The sequence below is a fragment of the Dasypus novemcinctus genome, chromosome 14, assembly GCF_030445035.2.
Source record: "Dasypus novemcinctus isolate mDasNov1 chromosome 14, mDasNov1.1.hap2, whole genome shotgun sequence".
Classification (NCBI taxonomy): domain Eukaryota; kingdom Metazoa; phylum Chordata; class Mammalia; order Cingulata; family Dasypodidae; genus Dasypus; species Dasypus novemcinctus.
The window spans coordinates 49,077,482-49,095,688 of NC_080686.1; the positions used below are offsets into that span (position 1 = coordinate 49,077,482).

An 18,207-nucleotide genomic window follows, 5' to 3' on the forward strand; every position below is an offset into this window, starting at 1 on the left:
GCCTGGTTCCAGGAAAGCCAATTAAGTGATACAGGCTCTATAGGCTTGTATATTCAGGGAGGATGCAGACGGAATGTGTATTCAAACTTACATCCAGATGGAATGTGGAGGATATGTTAATTCAAGCTTACCTGGAATGTGGGGAATATGTTAATTCAAAACCTATCTGGTACTCAAACAAACACATAAAATTCGAAGAAACTAACAAAGAAAGTGTTTTTTGCATAAAAGCACCATTTGATTCCTTACTCCTACATCATCTGTATAAAAGGGACCCAGAAATTCTATTCCAGGCTTGGTTTTTTTGAACAGAAATCTGCCAGGCCCAGCTGACTGTTAATAAATCTTCTTTCTCAGAGATTTCTCATGTCCTGGCCTTCAATACCACAGCCACCTGACTTTTCTCTGCCACAACAATGCAATATCCAAGTATAGATGAGGCAGTTGGAATCTGGAGTTTTAGGGAGAAAATCTGGAAGTTTTGGTATCCTCCAGCATATAGATAGAATTTAAAGCTGTTTAAGATTTGAAGAGGGGAAACGGACTTGGCCCAGTGGTTAGGGCGTCCGTCTACCACATGGGAAGTCCGCGGTTCAAACCCCAGGCCTCCTTGACCCGTGTGGAGCTGGCCCATGCGCAGTGCTGATGCGCGCAAAGAGTGCCGTGCCAGGCAGGGGTGTCCCCCGCATAGGGGAGCCCCACGCGCAAGGAGTGTGCCCCGTAAGGAGAGCCACCCAGCACGAAAGAAAGTGCAGCCTGCCCAGGAATGGCACCGCACACACTTCCCGTGCCACTGACGACAACAGAAGCGGACAAAGAAACAAGACACAGCAAATAAACACAGAGAACAGACAACCGGAGGAGGGGAGGAATTAAATAAAATTAATAAATCTTTAAAAAAAAAGATTTGAAGAGGTAACCAAGGTGTGAATGAAGATAGAAAAAGGAACATGCCCAAGAACTAAGCCTTGGTCACTTTAGTGACCAAAATAAAAATGCAAAGGCGAACAAAGGAAGCCAGTAATGTCAAAGAAAACCCAGGAGAGTGCCTTGCATATATCCCATTCATTTTAACAAACATTTGAATTTCCACCAGGTATTGAATTCCACACTTATTTGTTTTTTATTTTTAGAACCTTGTTGAGCCTGGTATATGCATTCAATACACGTTGAATAAATTGGTGAATGAATAAAAACAAAAGTAGAATGAAATTAAGTTTCTAGTTGAGGAGAATGAATAGGTACATTGAATAGTTATGATATGTGCTGTTCAAATGAGAAATTGCTTATTGGGGACTGTCTTAGTTAGTCAAAGGACTGCTGATGCAAAGTACCAGAAATGAGTTGGCTTTTATAATGGGAATTTTATTACAGGAAAATCTTACCTGTGAAATGTCCAGATCAAGGCACCATCAGAGAAGCTTTCTCACCAAAGTTAGTTACTGGAGATCCTGGGGTCCTGTCACACGGTGAAGCAATGGCAGGCTATCAATGCTGAGGTCCCTGCCTTCCCTCCAGGGTTCACCGTCTCCTGCAGTTCAGCTGTGGATGATCAGGCATATGGCAGGGCTGTCTCCTCAGTCTTGAGCTGCTCCATGGTCTCGAGGAGCAGCTCAGCCCCCTCTGAGGTCTCTTTCCTGCCTCTGTGCTCTGTTAATTCCTGACTCCAGGACCTCTCAGCCTCTCGGGGCTTCTCCATTTTCCTGCAGCCCTCTCTCATATGTCTGGGTCAAAATAGCAGAGCTCTGCCTAGCAACAGGGTGGAAATTCACCCTCATGATGTAGTCCAATCAAAAGGGCTCCAACCCCCAGGAATGGATTAGTTCAAAGAACATATTCTTTTTCTTTTGGGGATTCATAAAAGAACTTCAAACTGTCATAGAAACTAAAAGTACAAAACCACCCCCTTGTTTCCATTCCTTTTCTAATTTAGGGATGAGATAAGCCTACAAGATTAGGTATGGATACCATGCATTGGGAAAGTATGGAAACTTGCAATTTAGTGTTACCTGAGAACCTTCATTTAAATGTAAAAACAGAAACAAAAATAAAACCAACAACTTCAGTAAAGACAAACAAATCACTTCTCTTCCTCTCCTCTCCCCTTCCCACTATGCTTCAGCCATCATGGTCTTATTTTTGTGACTGCAACCTGCTACGTTTATTCCTGCCTTTGCTAGCTATCCCTCCTCTGCCCTCGGATCCTTGAGTGACTGACTCCTTTCCTGCTCCCCAGTCTGCATAAGCTCACTTCATTCCCAAGACCTCTATCACATCACCCTGAATTATTTTCCTCATAGTACTTAGGGCTCTCTGAAATCATCTCATTCATTCTTTTATTTTTTTAAAGATGTATTATTTATTTATTCCTCCCCTTCCCACCTCCTGCCCCCCATTGTCTGCTCTTTGTGCCAATTCACTGTGTGTTTTTCTATGTCTGCTTGTATTCTCATTAGGCGGCTCTAGAAACCAACCTTCTGGAGTGGGAAAGAAGAGATCGTTCTCTTACGCCACCTTAGATCCCTGTTCTGCTACATCTTTTTTTTTTTTTTAATATTTATTTATTTTAAAAATTTATTTATCTCCCTTCCCTCCTTCCACCCATTGTCTGCTCTCTGTGTCCATTCACTGTGTGTTCTTCTGTGTCCACTTCATTCTTGTCAGCAGCACCAGGAATCTGTGTCTCTTTTTTGTTGTGTCATCTTGCTGTGTCAGCTCTCTGTGTGTGTGGCACCACTCCTGGGCAGACTGCACTTTTTTCGCACGGGACAGCTCTCCTTGCAGGGTACACTCCTTGCCTATGGGGCTCCCCTATGCAGGGGACACCCCTGTGTGGCAGGGCACTCCTTGCACCTATCAGCACTGTGTGTGGGCCAGCTCACCACATGGGTCAGGAGGCCCTGGGTTTGAACCCTGGACCTCCGATATGGTGGGTGGATGCTCTATCAGTTGAGCCAAATCCTCTTCCCTATATCTCTTATTGTCTCTCCTCTGTGTCTCTTGTTGCATCATCTTGCTGCACCAGCTCTCTGTGTTGGCTGGCACTCCTGCTCGGGGCAGCACTCCATGTGGGCCAGCTCACCATGTGGGCCAGCTCGACTTTACCAGGAAGCCCTGGGCATCGAACCCTGGACCTCCTATATGCTAAATGGGAGCCCAACTGCTTGAGCCACATCCGTTTCCCTCATTCATTCTTAATAACTTATTTGTTTGCCCTCTAGGACAGGTGCCCTTGTCTGTCTTGCTTACTGCTTTATCACAAGTTTGGAACAATACTTGGCTTATGTAGGTACTCAGGATATATTTCCTGAATAGATAAATGAATGAATCGTAACTTTCACTGAGATGATGATTTTTTAAAAAATTTGGTTTCCATTTTTTAAAAATTTGATGAGTGATTTTTTTTTTGTTTATGAAATTATACATTTCTTCATTTCGCTTGTAATTTATTCTATTTATTCCCCCCTCCCCCATTGTTTGTGCTCATTGCCTGATGTCTGTGTTCATTGGTTGTGTACTTGTCTTCTTTTGGGTAGGCACTGAACCAAACCAGGACCTTCCGTGTGGTAGGCAGGTGCCCAACTGCTTGAGTCACATCCACTTCTCCCTTCTGCAATTTAAGAAATTATTTGCCTATTTTTCTATTGGATGTTTTTTTCCCCTTATAAATTTCAATGAACTTAAGATACAAAGAACTTAAGATACAAATTTCAATGAAAAAAGATACAAGTACACATTGGTTGTGTACTTGTCTTCTTTTGGGGAGGCACTGAACCAAATCAGGACCTTCCGTGTGGTAGGCAGGTGCCCAACTGCTTGAGTCACATCCACTTCTCCCTTCTGCAATTTAAGAAATTATTTGCCTATTTTTTTATTGGATGTTTTTTTTTCCTTATAAATTTCAGTGAACTTAAGATACAATGAACTTAAGATACAAATTTCAATGAAAAAAGATACAAGTACACATTGGTTGTGTACTTGTCTTCTTTTGGGGAGGCACTGAACCAAACCAGGACCTTCCGCGTGGTAGGCAGGTGCCCAACTGCTTGAGTCACATCCACTTCTCCCTTCTGCAATTTAAGAAATTATTTGCCTATTTTTCTATTGGATGTTTTTTTTTTCCTTATAAATTTCAATGAACTTAAGATACTAACTCTTTGTCAGTTTGTGACAAATATTTTTTCCAATGTGTTTGTCTGCCTATTGATCTGTACCTATTTTTCTTAGGCAAAAGTTCTAAATTTTCAAGCAGTCAAATGTAGCAATATTTTCCACAGTTGCATGTTTAGTCAGAGGCAGCACCATGTATCCGTCAAGCATGGTGCTTTGTAGTTAGTTTACTCAGTGGAATTTGTGACTTTAAGCAACTAGGCCACTTACCTACAAAATCTCAAATTACTCAAACTCAGTTTTGTCATTTGCCAGATGGGGATAATGGCATTATGTACATCACAAAATCGTTGTGAGGATTAAATGGAATTAAGGATGTAAAATGTCCCTGGTAGTGAACATATTGAAAGCACTCTAAATAAGTCTGATTAATAACTAATATTTCATTACTTTTATGCTGAGGTATTTCTCACTTCAGATAGTGACATATATTTTCTCAGATATTTTAATTTTCTAATCCTCCTGGAATTTATTTGGATGCACCAAGCAACTTATTTTAATGCCTAAAATCAATTTTGGGCTTTCGGTAAGCAAGCGATGACCTGACTACCCTTAAAGTGCCAACTCGGAGGAGTTTAGCAGCTCCGCGGCTTGGACTCCTGGGTGGGCGGAGTGTGCGCTGGCTCCTCGCCCCTGCCCCACCTCCCCGCCCCACCCCACCCCTTCCCACCCCTTCCCATCCCTCGCTCCACCCCACCCCTTCCCATCCCTCGCTCCACCCCACCCCTTCCCATCCCTCGCTCCACCCCTTCCCATCCCTCGCTCCACCCCTTCCCATGCCCCTCGCCCCACCCCTTCCTATCCCCCTCGCCCCGCCCCTCCCCGCCCCACCTTCCCGCCCCTCCCCTCGTCCCTTGCCCCAGCCCGCCCCTGGCTCCTCGCCCCGCCCGGCTCCTCGCCCCGCCCCACCTCCCCGCCCCGCCCCTCGCCCCGCCCCTCGCCCCACCCCGCCGGTCGCCCCACGCCCCACCCCGCCCCTCTGCCTGTCCTGCCCCAGGTTCCTGTGAATCCGGGGCGGCCCGGGCGATCCTGCGGACTCTGCCTGGGTGTTTTGGACTCTCTCCCGACCTCCATCCTCCGAACCCGGACGTGAGTGCGGGTCTCTCCCTGCCCCAGGACTTGGGGGACGGGGGCCCGCAACCCATCGGTCCACTGGGAGGAGGGGCCGCGGGGAGCGCGGAAGGGAGAATCCGAGCCCGCAGGCTCCGCGCGGCGGCGCCGGCCCGCGCCTGGGCAGGCGCCCTGGGCCCTCGCTGCCGGGGCTCGGTCGAGTCCGGCTCCGGACCCGCTGCGGACGAGGTCGGCGGCCTGGCGAGGCCCGGGCTGGGCGGGCGTCTCCGCGAGCAGCCCGGGCTCGGGGCTCTGGCTGGGCCGCCAGGGGCCGCCCGGGCCTAGCGCTCGCGCACCTGGCGGGCGGGGCCGCGGTGCGCCGGCCTCGGCGCAGGGAGGGTCGGGTCTGCAGCGGGTGGGAAGAGGACTAGCCCCGAAATCGCCGCAGCGCGGGGCGGGGAGTAGGACGGGGTCACCGCACCACGCTCTGGGTGAAGCGGTCGCTCACAGGAATGCGGTGCGCCCAGAGCGGCCGAGGTTGCCTTGAGAAGCCTCCAGGTGGAAAGGGAAAAGGTGATTCTTGATTTCGGAATGAAGAAGGCGTATCCAGCAGCAGCTTTTCCGGCTCCAGCTTCGAAATGCTGTCTAGTGTGGAGAAAATACGGTTGCATTTGTTTTGCAGTGCCAGAGCCTGGGGAGGGGTGGGGACAAGCTTGAAAGTGACCATTAATATTGCTCTTGATGATTACCTGAAATTTTTGCTTATCCTTTTTATTATCTTTTGGGTGGCCGCCTCCATCACAGATAATCAAAGAGAGGGAAATAATGGATTTAATATATATTATTGGTTACAATGTCCCACAAACACTGTGCTAGACAGTTTTTATATGTGTTAATGCATTTAATGCTCATAACCACAAACTTAATTGCTAGCGTTATCAGTTTTGTAATCGAAGAAACTCAGGTTCTGTAACTCCCCAAGACACACAAGTGATAAGTTAGGGTTGGAATTCAGATCTGTGTGATTTAAGAGCATAGGCTTTATGGCTTAATGTAAAGAACATTATTCTTTGGAATAAGATATATCTAGGTTTCAAATATATGCAGTCAGGATTGCTGCGGGACGCAGGGCAGGTTACTTAACCTTAGGACCTGTTTTTGCATTTGTAAAATGGAAATAAAACACCTTCTGTGTTATATGATTGTTATGAGGATTAAATAAGATCATATTTATAAAGCACTTAGCAACATGCCTTGCACAGTTAATGGAAAACTACATACGTCCTACTGTTGTCATTAATCCTGTGTCAGCAAACTCCAGCTCTGAGTATACCTGCTGGAGCCAAGTACAAGCTGTGTATAGGTAGAGGAGCAGGAAAGGATAAGAAAAGAAAGGGGAACTGAGAACAGATGGGTACATGATGGCAATTATAGTGACAACAGCAGATGTCTCAGACATTCATCTGTGGTACTTAAGGCCACTTATTGCCACTGTGAGAATTTTATTTTTTAAAGATTTATTTCTTTATTTATTTCTCTCCCCTTCCCCCCCACCCAGGTTGTCTGTTCTCTGTGTCTATTTGTCCGGTTCTGTTGTTGTTAGCGGCACGGGAATCTGTGTTTCTTTTTGTTGCGTCATCTTGTTGTGTCAGCTCTCCGTGTGTGCAGCGCCATTCCTGGGCAGGCTGCACTTTCTTTCGCGCTGGGCGGCTCTCCTTATGGGGTGCACTCCTTGTGCGTGGGGCTCCCCTATGCGGGGACACACCTGTGTGGCAGGGCACTCCTTGCGCGCATCAGCACTGCTCATGGGCCAGCTCCACACGGGTCAATGAGGCCCGGGGTTTGAACCACTGACCTCCCATGTGGTAAATGGCCAAGTCCGCCACCATTAAAAATGGCAGTTCCTTTTGGTGAAAGAATTGGAAAATGCTCCCAACTATGAGAGAGGTGACTAAAGCATGTTGGGCCTCTCCAGATGTGTGCAGGAGCTGAATATCAGCACCCCATTACCTAAAAGGTACCTGGCACAAACCCACAATGAAGTGTTCAGCTCTTCTTCGTGATCGCCTTTTTCAGGTCTAACTCCTGAAGGAGAGGAAGAGAAGGTTCCAGGATGGGGATCAAAAGGATCCTTTGCCTTTAAGGATTCCTTAGTAACTGGATACCTCTTCTAATTTCTACCTATAACTGGGAGTACTTTACAGACAATGATCTTTATTTTCACATAAATTTAAGTTGACCTAAGTATTACACACTTTAAAAATATTTATTTTTATATATGCTATCCTATTGCCTGAAGATTTCCTTGGCAGCATCTGTTCAGATACCCAGTTCATACTGTATTCTAGCTCCTAATAATTCTTGGTATAGCTGTAGACATTGTTTCCCTTGCGCTCTTTCTTTTTTAGTACTTCCACTGTGTTTCTTTGTTTTTTCTTACTGTTGTTAGAGTTCTCCCTTTTACAAACCTTTCTTTAGTGAGTGATTCATTATGCTAGAAAGTATGCCTATCAGCAAAACTAAGAAAGTTAGCCTTGGAGTTGAAAATATCAAATGGCCATTTGGTCGTCAACGCTTTATACTGAGCCACCACTACTCATCAAAAGCATGAACTCTCAGGTGGATCTTTCAGCAAAAATCAGTGCTGCTTCCACTGGTGGTGTTTAAGTTCAAGGCGTCCAACCTTGGGATTCCTTTAATGTACCCACCATTAGCTTCACAGGACAGTTTAGCTTTATTCCTCAAGTTTTGCTTTCTTGTCATCAATAGTTTCACTTCTCGTTCTTATTTATAAGAATTTAAGTTTCTGATAGTGGTAATCAAGAGTAGATATTTATTTTTTATAAGATTATAAATACATTTAAATTGATTATGCTGACTTAGGTATATTTAAGCAAGTTTTGGGGGGACATTGAGTACTTTTGGAGTAGCCGTTTATTTGTTTAATATATAATAGTTACTGGTATGCAGCCTTTTAAAGAAATTAAAATTAGTCCCTATAGTGGTCAAATTATTTTCCAAAATGAATTGGATGGATAACATATTAATACAATTTTGCCTAGGGAAAATAGAGGAAACGCTACATAGTCATTTCAGCAAACCATTTTGAAATGTCCTGTTACCCAAATGGGCCTATTATGCATTGTTCCTGTGAAAATTAACAAAGTAGTAGTGTGATTGCAATATCTGCTGTCATCAGGCATTTTCAGTCTTCTTAGCTTTTAGTGAACCATGCCTCTAGACTTTAACATGATAATGTATGTGAAAAATAGATATTTGCAACTGTAAAGAGGAACTTGCCTGTCCACATTTTCATCTATTTAGGGATCCAAATTGTTTAAAAAAGATGTGAAAATCAAAACAAGTATTATTTCTTGATGGTAAGTTGTCAAAATAAGTTTATAAAATATCTACAGTTTTATCCCACCCTAACACTTCTTGCTCCCCTTCCCGTTTTAGTTTTCTCTTTAGCAATTACCACCACCTGATATACTCTATAGTTTACTTATTTATCTTTTGTATTGTATGTCTCCCTACAGTGTAAACCTATGAGGGCATGGGTATTTGTCTATTTTGTTTTTGTTTGTGTTCCTAGCACCTGGAAAAGAGTCCAAAACACAGTGAGTGTTCTATAAATATTTGTTGAAGGAGAGTCAAGTGAATGTATAATGCTATTAAACTGTTCATGATTAGGAAATATAAAGGAATTTGTCTGAAAGTTAAAAAGAGCTGTGCCAAGCAACCATAGAACACATGTTCTTGAAATCAGGAAATGTATAAACATCTCAACAGACAGTCCTTGCTCAATATACAATTTAAACTTCGGGAATGAAATAGTTGTAGTAGTTGCCATTTTAAATGGAAAGAATTTTCCATCGGTGGTCATCATGAACTAGAGAGGAGGTGACAAAATTTGAAATGCCTTTCTTGTCTAATTAAATACCATACGTGCCTGGCTAAGAAGAGAAGGAAGGGAGCCTAGATCTGGAAAGTATGCATTTAGACTCGGGGCACAGTGATGACTAGAAGCAGGGGAGAGGTTCTGATGGCTGAGCCAACATGTGGGAGATTTCAGAAGGTGGGAAGTTTTCAAATCCCTTGGAGGGGAATAAGAACCTCAAGGGACTTCATTCTTAACGGGTCGATGTGATTTAATATAATATCTAGACTGCCTGGACGGCCAGTGGCTTTATTGAGTCCTCATAATTTTAAAACTTTTCAACTGAGCATCCTGGGATTTTCTGCTTGAGAACTCAGCTCTGATTTTTCCCAAGGCAGTTTTTGGTGAAAGATGATTCATTTTGCAGATATGTACTTCTGAGCCAACTTTGTCATGATTCGTATTTCTTAAAGCTAGGCAACACTGAGATGTTGTCACTGCTTCTAACTTTTATCAGTACCTCACTAAATGAACTGTTCATTTAATAGGCATGAAAATGGAATCATGACATTTCTAAAATTTATATACAATACAGCCAAGGGATTAGAAAAATAGCATAACCTGAAACACACATTAAATAAACCTTGTTGCCTGCCATGAACTATGAAACAGAACAATATGTCTTAGGGATTTTTCTAGAGAAATTAAGGAAGGACACTTAGTTCATCATTCACTTTGTTTTTTAAAAATAAGAGTGGTCAAGTGCCAACATTTTCTTATTAATTCCTGCTTTCCCCAATTCTGCGTGTCTACATATCAGATTTTTACTCAGGATAATTCAAGAATCTGGAAACATTTGAAAAAAAAAAAAAAGGTGGCCAAAAGCTTACTCCTTTTGTTGCCAGGATGTGTCCTGAGAGTTCAATAATGTGAAATTATGGGGATGGGAGTAAAACTCACTTCCTTATTATATTTAATACTATGTTCATTTAATAGGCTGGGCTCTGTTTTGTTTGTTGGTGTGTGTTAATTTTAAGTCATCTGGGGATTAGGAATTTAATAACAATTTCAAGCAAACATACCTAACTAGTGAAAAAGTATCTGAATATATTTTTTTCATATATAGCTTTTTATATAATGAAAGATGGAGGTAGAGTTTGAAAAACTTTATCCTTATTCTTCGTTTCTTCTTTTGGGTCTTATAAATATTCTGATTTTTCTACTCATTTTTTAACATTTTAATACTACTTCCTAAATGAGTGCCATATTCACTGTAATTAGAATCATAGAATATCAACTGGGGAAAACCTTAAGTGCTACTAAAGGGATTGACACAACTCTTAAGATTTAAAAGTCGAAAAAACAGAGGCCTAAATGTTAAGTTAACCTTGGTGATTTTTTAAAGGGAAGTAGCAAAAATAATACAGAAACAATACATACAACTCCAGTGTACCCCCAACCCAGATACCCAGATTTACCAATCCTATTAGCATTTTGCCACATTTGTTATATCATTCTTTCTGTCTACCTGACTACCTAGCTATCTATCAGTATCTCATCCATCTATCATCTATCAGCTTTTTCAGTTATCTCATCTATTATCTTCTATCTTCTAAACATTTGCTAGTAGATTGCATACCTCGTGTTTCTCTTACATTTAACTCTTCCACGTATGTTCCAACCCAGCTCTTGAAGGGCATGAGTTGATGGGACCGCAAGACCAAAGAACGCACCAGGCAGAGAATCAGACAAAGCTTTACTGGGACTTAGGAACTGGAGAGATTCTTTGATGGTGGCCGGCCAAAGAGTGAATGAAGGTAGTGCTCTGCTGAGAAGATGAGAGGTACTATATAAGGGGTTTGAGAACAAGGATATACCATAGGGTATGAGAAGAGAGTTCCTGCAGCACCATGCGAAGCATACACATGGGGTGTGGTGATGTTTTCACTACACTGGTTGGAAGGAGTTTACCAAGGATGTTAACTGCTTTGGGAAGATTATAGTTTACAATGCCATCTGTGCCTTCTTTCCCCTCTGGGGAATGTTGCTAACCTTTCACTTATGTCTAGGTCATGCAGAAGGCTATTTGCTGAAGACTTGGGGGGAGCCTGGGTCCCCACAATGTATGTTTCCTGAGAACAAGGACACTCAGTTATGTAACGGCTTTAAGTACCGTTATCAAGTTCAAGGAGTTTAACATTGGTGTAAAGCATACAGTCCATATTCCAATTTTTTTCAGTAGCCCAATAATGTCCTTTTGGACATTTTCTCCTCTGTTATTGGATCCTGTTTTAGTTTGCTTAAGGCTGCCAGTACAATATACCAGAAATGGGTTGGTTTTTATAAAAGGAATTTATTAGAGTAAAAGCTTATAGTTACGAGAATGTGAAAATGTCCATATACAGGCATCATCAGAGATGCTTTCTCACCAAAAGGTGGCTTCTGGTGATTCCGGACTCCTGCGGTAAAATGGCAGCTGATCTCTGCTTTCTCCTCCAGGCTCGCTTTATCGCCGAGCTCAGCTGTGAGTGATCAGGCATATAACTCATTTCTTCTCAGGCCTAATCAGATTTCTTCATTAATTTGTCAGGCTGAATAGTACAGCTGATACATTTATTAAAAAGCCATTAGAGAATATTGTTGTTATACTACATAACTATTAATTTGAGGCTTTCTTGATCTCAAGGCATTTGGTGTTAGGAGAAAAATCTGAATTCTTGCTCTGCCCTGCCATTTATTAGCTTGGTGACCTGGGGTAAGCAGTTTAACCTTTGTAAGAAACTTTTTTTTTTCCCCCTAGCAGAAACTATACTTTGTCTTGAAAATTAATAATGTTCTGTTAAAGATGTCAGGGGGTCCGTGAGCTTGAATTGAAAAAAACCAGCACGATATGCGTGTTGCCTTGTCAAATACTATACGACAGTTTAATATTCAAGATAAACAGCAACAGTCTGCACATTGACATATCTTTAAAAAATAAAATTTAACTTTAACTTCTCTGTAATTTTGATGTATTGGATTATTGTTTAATGTGTTAAGAAAGAAGCACATATGTATAGTATTACATCATATATTTTTTATTTTAGTAACTGTTTCAATATATGTAACTGATTTCCTTTGTAATTTTATTTTATGCACTTAAAAACATTCTTGGGGGGAGGTATTGATGCAGGTGTGATATATTTATTAAATAATAGACAGTATAGTGTAGACTTAGTATGATTTTTATTTTGATGGAGCGTGTTCCAAGTGCAGTGGATAACTGCCTGCGAAAAGTTTGGTAAGGATGGCAGAGATGGTTTTTTGACGCCCTGGGAAAACATGAATTTCTAAATGTTTGCCAAAAATGACGATTTGAACAGATGTTGAATTGTGTGAGGTTATCAGGTATTGAAATTATGAGAAAGTTGTAAAACGTAATTTGGAATAATCCTAAAATTTAATTTAAAGACATGTCGATGTTGAGTGTCATAAAACTATCTGCCCCTGCATTCTGAGAAGGAGTCTGTGATTTTCTCCTGACTGGCACAGGGGTCCATGGAACAAAAAAGGTTTAAGAACCTTTGGTTTAAGAAATACTGCTGTAGGGTGTTTACTGCTAATGTTGCTAGGCCCTGTTCTGAGGTTACTCTTGCTTTTGGTTAGGGGCATGCAGGATGCTCAGTGGAATAGCAGTTAGCGGATCATGGTGTTAGAGCCAGAAGGAATGTTTGAAGAATTTTTACTATAGGCCATCCTCTTCATTTCACAGGGGAAAAGGTTTATGCAAGGCATTGTGTTGGCCCTGACTTTTTGGTGGGTAACCCTGACTTCTTCCTCCCAATTGTTTTAGGACAATAAGTTACTGGAACTGTTCCTGGGTTCCCCTCCTCCATGCACAAACGATGGAACAGCAGCTCAGATAAGCAAACCCTTCAGCAAGTATTTAAGAAAATCAGCACTTATCTATAGCCAAGACTGACTACTTTCGCAAATTAATTTTCTATAAATCCCTGAGATTGTTATATTCTTATTCAAAGTAACTCTTCATAGATGAGAATGAAAAGTCCGCTTTGTCTTTTACTGTTTTATACTAAGGCATCTATGCTGAAGGAGTTAAAATATTTGAGTAGTTAATAAAATAATTGCTATAGTTTATGGAGTCTCTAATATATGCTAAACATATGCAAACCTTCAAATACTAGGCATTTTTTATCCCCATTTTATAGATTAGAAAATTGGTGTTCAGACAGAGAACATGGCAAAGGCACCACCCCAAAGACATTTGCACTGTGCACACTGACTCTGAAGTTATTGCCCTTTCTACTACTCACTTGTGCCAGTTGTGTTGTTTCGGGTCAAACATGGTCCCTGCTGTCAGCTCATAGTACACAGAAGGGGTGATGAGCGATGCATACAAGGAACAATACTAGAAGGAGACCAGGCTTAATATCTTAACTATGTTGGAAGGAGGGAGGTGGATATCAACAAAAGCTTTATGGTGGAAGTGTCATTCGAGGTGGATCTTGAAGAACTTAGATGGGCATAGGTAGCTGCAGAGGTAGGCTGGGGCAGATGTGAACAGAGCCATGGGTTCCAGGTTTAAATAAGTAGACCAGGGAAGGCACAGGACAGCCATTAATGATTTTTTTTAAAAATCAGGAGTGATAAAATCATTAGGTAAGTGGAGAGAGGATGGCAGAGGGCAGAGGACAATCCGAATTAGGATTGTGACTGTGGTAGTGAGGAAGGTTCTCCACGTTTGAGAGAGGTTTGGGATTGTAGGAGGCAGAATTACATGTCAACTTTACTGATTAGGTCTAAGGAGCTGATATACAGGGAGATGGGGAAAAGAAGCCAACAAGACTTGAGGATTTTCCAAGTATGGTAGTTGACCATATGCTTTAAATTTAGCCCAAGGGGCTAAAATATTAGGTCTTTATTTTTAATTCCTTTGAACTTAACCTGTGTTATTATGTCCACTCATGAAAGTTAGGGTGACTGGGAAAATTGTTGATGTTATGTTTAGTTTTTCTAGGGTTTTTTGCATTTTAGAAGAGGAGTTTGAGTCAAATGATTCTTCAATAAGTAAGGAAGCTGCTCTCTAATCTTTGGGGGCCATTTTAGTCTTTCTTCTCTATCATCTTCCTCTGGGAAGTAAAATACATAGATTCACCCTTTAGTTGCACATGCATTCCTACCTGTGTAACTTAGCCTGGATACTTACCTCAGTCATTCTGTTTTGTATACCCAGTCAAACATTTGTTTTATTTTCTCCCTCCAAAATGTGTGGGTAAGGTATCCTGTTGCCCTTTTAAAAAATGGAAAAATTGTATAATTACACAGAAAGGAAATGAAAAGAGCATCCTCATGAGCATTGCTGTTAATAAGGTTCCACCCCTGAGTGCTTCTGTAATAATTTTTCTTACATCTACCATCCAGCCATAGTGGCTCCTAAAAGTGAGGCTGCAGCCACACTTTCCATGGGTGAATGCTGCTAATAGAGGAAATCTCTTTCCAGGCAGCAATGCAGTAATGCAGTGGTCATCAATTTGCTAAATAATCACGCTTGCCTGGTATGTTGTTTTTGTAGCTTTTGTGTGAGTAGATGATATCTGTCTGTATTCTCTGTTGAATTCTCTCCAGCCTTGGAAAGTGGAGGATTTTCCTGTGCTGATAGTGAATTCTCTATTTGTTCTTTAGGAGCTTTAGCATTGCCCATTCATTCTTGGCTCCTTGGGAGAGACTACATATTCGTGATTGTCTTCATATCCTTTCCTAATTCCCAGAGTGGTTTACTTCCGATGGAATCACAGCTACATCACAGTTGACAGCCTGCTGGTCTGGTCTTGACACTCTTCCCAGGGTCTTACAATCTGCATCAGCTACTCACCTGCATTTTTTTGTCCATTCTTGATTTTAAATCCATCCACAGGGTACTGCATTATCTTGAGTATTGGTGATGTGCAACTTGCATGGGTCTAAACTACCTGATATGAAAGAAAAAATTATGGGACTAATATTTACAGATTCTATTTTAGATATGAAAAGCAAGGTATTGGGTACATGGTACATGCCAGATTTGTAAGTTTCCTTACAGTATGTCTATTTTTACTGATGAGGAAATCTAGGCTAAGGAACTTATATGAGGTCACACAGCTAATACTGGAAGCAGGATTTGACCCAGGTATGCATTACTCCAAATTTGATCTTGTTGTTGTACTTTAATAGTTACTATTAGTGTAACAGGAATTGAAAGGAGTGATTGATGTGGGTTGGGATAATGAGGGAGATCATCATGGAATGAAATAATGAAAAATATGAGACAGGGAATAAATAAGAGAGAATCAGATCCTGAATGATGAGTAAATTTGTTCCTCTTGTCCCAGAATTTTAGCTAAATCTCAAAATGGAGGGCAAAGACATAAAATGCTCCACAGTCTAAGGATATTTGCCAGCAGCTTTGGGGAAGGAGGTACCTTCCCGCTTCCAGAACCTGCCCTACCACCATCATCATGCACTTCACTCTAGACAGCTTGCTGAGTGGACTTTCAGCTAAGGAGAACCCATTATTTTTTTCCTCTTCTTGGTAACAGTTGCAGTCCTTTTCTTTTCTGGGGTTCTGGGAGGAAAAGCAGCACATTCTCAACACTGCATCCCTACTCAAGTCTTCTGCCTCTGTGCCAGTCCTCTTCATGTATTGACTGGAAGTTGGTGGAGAGGGAGGCAGTGGCAGTTAGGCTAATTCTGGTGTTTTCTAGCAAGTCATGAGGGAAGATGGCATATGCCTATTTTGCTGGATGCTTTATGTAGAACGGTGGTTCCTCAGCCTTGTCTATACATTAATTAAAATCATCTGGGTTGCCAGTACCCAGGTTGCACCCTAAGTCATATGGGACCCCAGCATTAGTAACTTATAAAATTACCCAGGTGATTCCAATGAGCAGACAAGACTGAGAACCACTTTTGTAAAATGTGGGAGGTATTTGGGGTACTTTTTCCCCTCAGATATTGGTCTCAGCTAAAATTCTTTGAAAGCAGAACATATCTCACTATCTTATTAAATAAATAAAATTAAGGTTGTTGTTTAATCTGTTTTGTTTTGTAGCAGTATGCTGTATGTACCTTTAAGTGCAGGATCAATTTGGTACTTGGACCTTTCCTGAATGGTAAAATTTATAGTAACGTGAAAAGAAAATTAGTATGTCTTTTTGGCATCTTAAAAGCTGCCTTTTATTCTCATGGAATTAATGAGTTTTATCCCAACAAGAGAATCTCGCTGAAGCAGGAATGGGAATAGACACCCTGGAGGCATATCTTTAACAGTCTTATTCCTGCATCTTCATTCTGTGATCCTCGTTTGGCATTTTGTCTTAGGAATCATGGGTTAAGAGTCCAGCAATTTATATTAAGAATGAGTGTGCTTCTAAACGACGCTATTTCATTGGCTTTTTCATTTCATTGGTATTTTCACAGCTCAAGAGATGGCTGCCCAGTGTGTGACGAAGGTGGAGCTGAACATTTCGTGTGACAATCTTTTGGATAAAGATGTAGGGTCAAAGTCGGACCCTTTGTGTGTGTTATTTTTGAATACGAGTGGTCAACACTGGTATGAGGTAATGTTAAATACTTTAAGTAAGAAGTAATCTGTATTGCTCTTTTGACAATGTAAAGAGTTTGTTTAAAATTTTAAAAATAATGAAACCAGCTCATCTGTAAATGCTATTAATGCAGCTTTGGGGAAAGTTTGCCCTTGATTGTGGAATTTTTCCTACGCATGTAGAAAACTTCTTTTAGTTATCATGCCTATATTTAATTGTGTTTAGTACATAAAGATATTAAAAATCCCAGTACACCTTTGATCTCAAGAAACTGTTTTTGTTTTGGGGGGTGGGTATAGGTTGAACGCACAGAAAGGATTAAGAATTGCTTGAGTCCCAAATTTTCCAAGACGTTTATTATTGATTACTACTTTGAAGTGGTTCAGAAATTGAAATTTGGGATTTATGACATCGACAACAAAACTGTTGAACTGAGTGATGATGACTTCTTAGGAGAATTTGAATGTACCCTGGGACAGGTGAGTACAAATAGCTCCTATACTCTGTTTGGTCTAAATTTTTAACCACAGAATTGAGTGTTGTTGATAAGTGTTCATTAGTTTAATGTTTAAAATGGAAAATTATGTAATAATCCCTTTAAAGACCAAATTCATGCGTAGTATAATTGACTTGAATATTATAGAATTTATCTCATTTTCCATAAGGGTGGGGAATGTGCGTTTCAGGCAAAGTCTGTTAATTCTTTCTGAGTTGGGGTGTCTCCTTAGATGTCTAAATAAATACTACTATTGCTCTAGCTACTTTGTGTGCTGTTTATACAGTTCAGTCCAATTTTGAATTCAGATTTTTTTCCAGAGGGCTCCAGCTTTTTTTCTTTTTTCCTTTTAAGAGTCTCTGGGGATTGAACCTGAAGCCTCATACATGGGAAGCAGATGCTCAGCCACCTGAGTTACATCCTCTTCCTCCTCAGTCCAATTTTATTATATTCAATTCATAAATGTTATCAGAGTAATAGTAACATCTCTGTGGTTCTAATTAGCATGACTTGTATGTCTTGTCTTTTTTTTCAGGAGGTACCGGGCATTGAACCCAGGACCTCATACATGGGAAGCAGGCATTCAACCACTGAGCTATAACAGCTCCCCAATGAGAGTCGGTTTTTTCGTTTGTTTGTTTGTTTGTTTTTGAGAGATATCAGGGATTGAACCTGGGACCTTGTACATGGGAAGCAGGTGCTCAACCACTTGAGCGACATCCACTGCCTATGACTTGTATGTCCTGACTCTGATTTCCCCCTCTCCTCCTTTACCTGGCTTGATCCTCCTTAACCTTTAAGCATGTCAGTTTAAGCCTTACTTTCCCTGGTAAGCCTTCTCTGATCTTCCAAGAACAATCAAGATTGTTTGGAGCGCCTCCCCTGTGCTCATTGGACACTCTATACTGCTTCTGTCTTAATACTCATTACACTTTATGGTGTTGCTTAATTGTCTGTCTTCCCAGTACATGACAAGCTTGGTCACTGGAGGAGTGAATCTTTTGGCTCACGAGTGTGCTTCTAGCTCAGAG

The 18,207-nt window shown here is 41.3% G+C and overlaps 1 protein-coding gene across 2 annotated transcripts in view; it reads left to right on the forward strand.

The window, feature by feature from the left end:
• The window catches only part of CPNE3 (copine 3), a 72,361-nt gene that overhangs the window by 5,020 nt on the left and 49,134 nt on the right, over positions 1-18,207 (forward strand). The window contains exons 1-3 of one of the 2 annotated variants that reach the window (XM_058275693.2): positions 4,910-5,259; positions 16,556-16,695; positions 16,980-17,159. In XM_058275693.2, the coding sequence (XP_058131676.1) occupies positions 16,564-16,695; positions 16,980-17,159 (312 nt within the window). In that variant the 5' untranslated portion in view covers positions 4,910-5,259; positions 16,556-16,563. Of the gene's footprint in view, positions 1-4,909; positions 5,260-16,555; positions 16,696-16,979; positions 17,160-18,207 lie in introns of those variants that run through there. The other variant, XM_058275694.2, reaches the window with a different exon arrangement.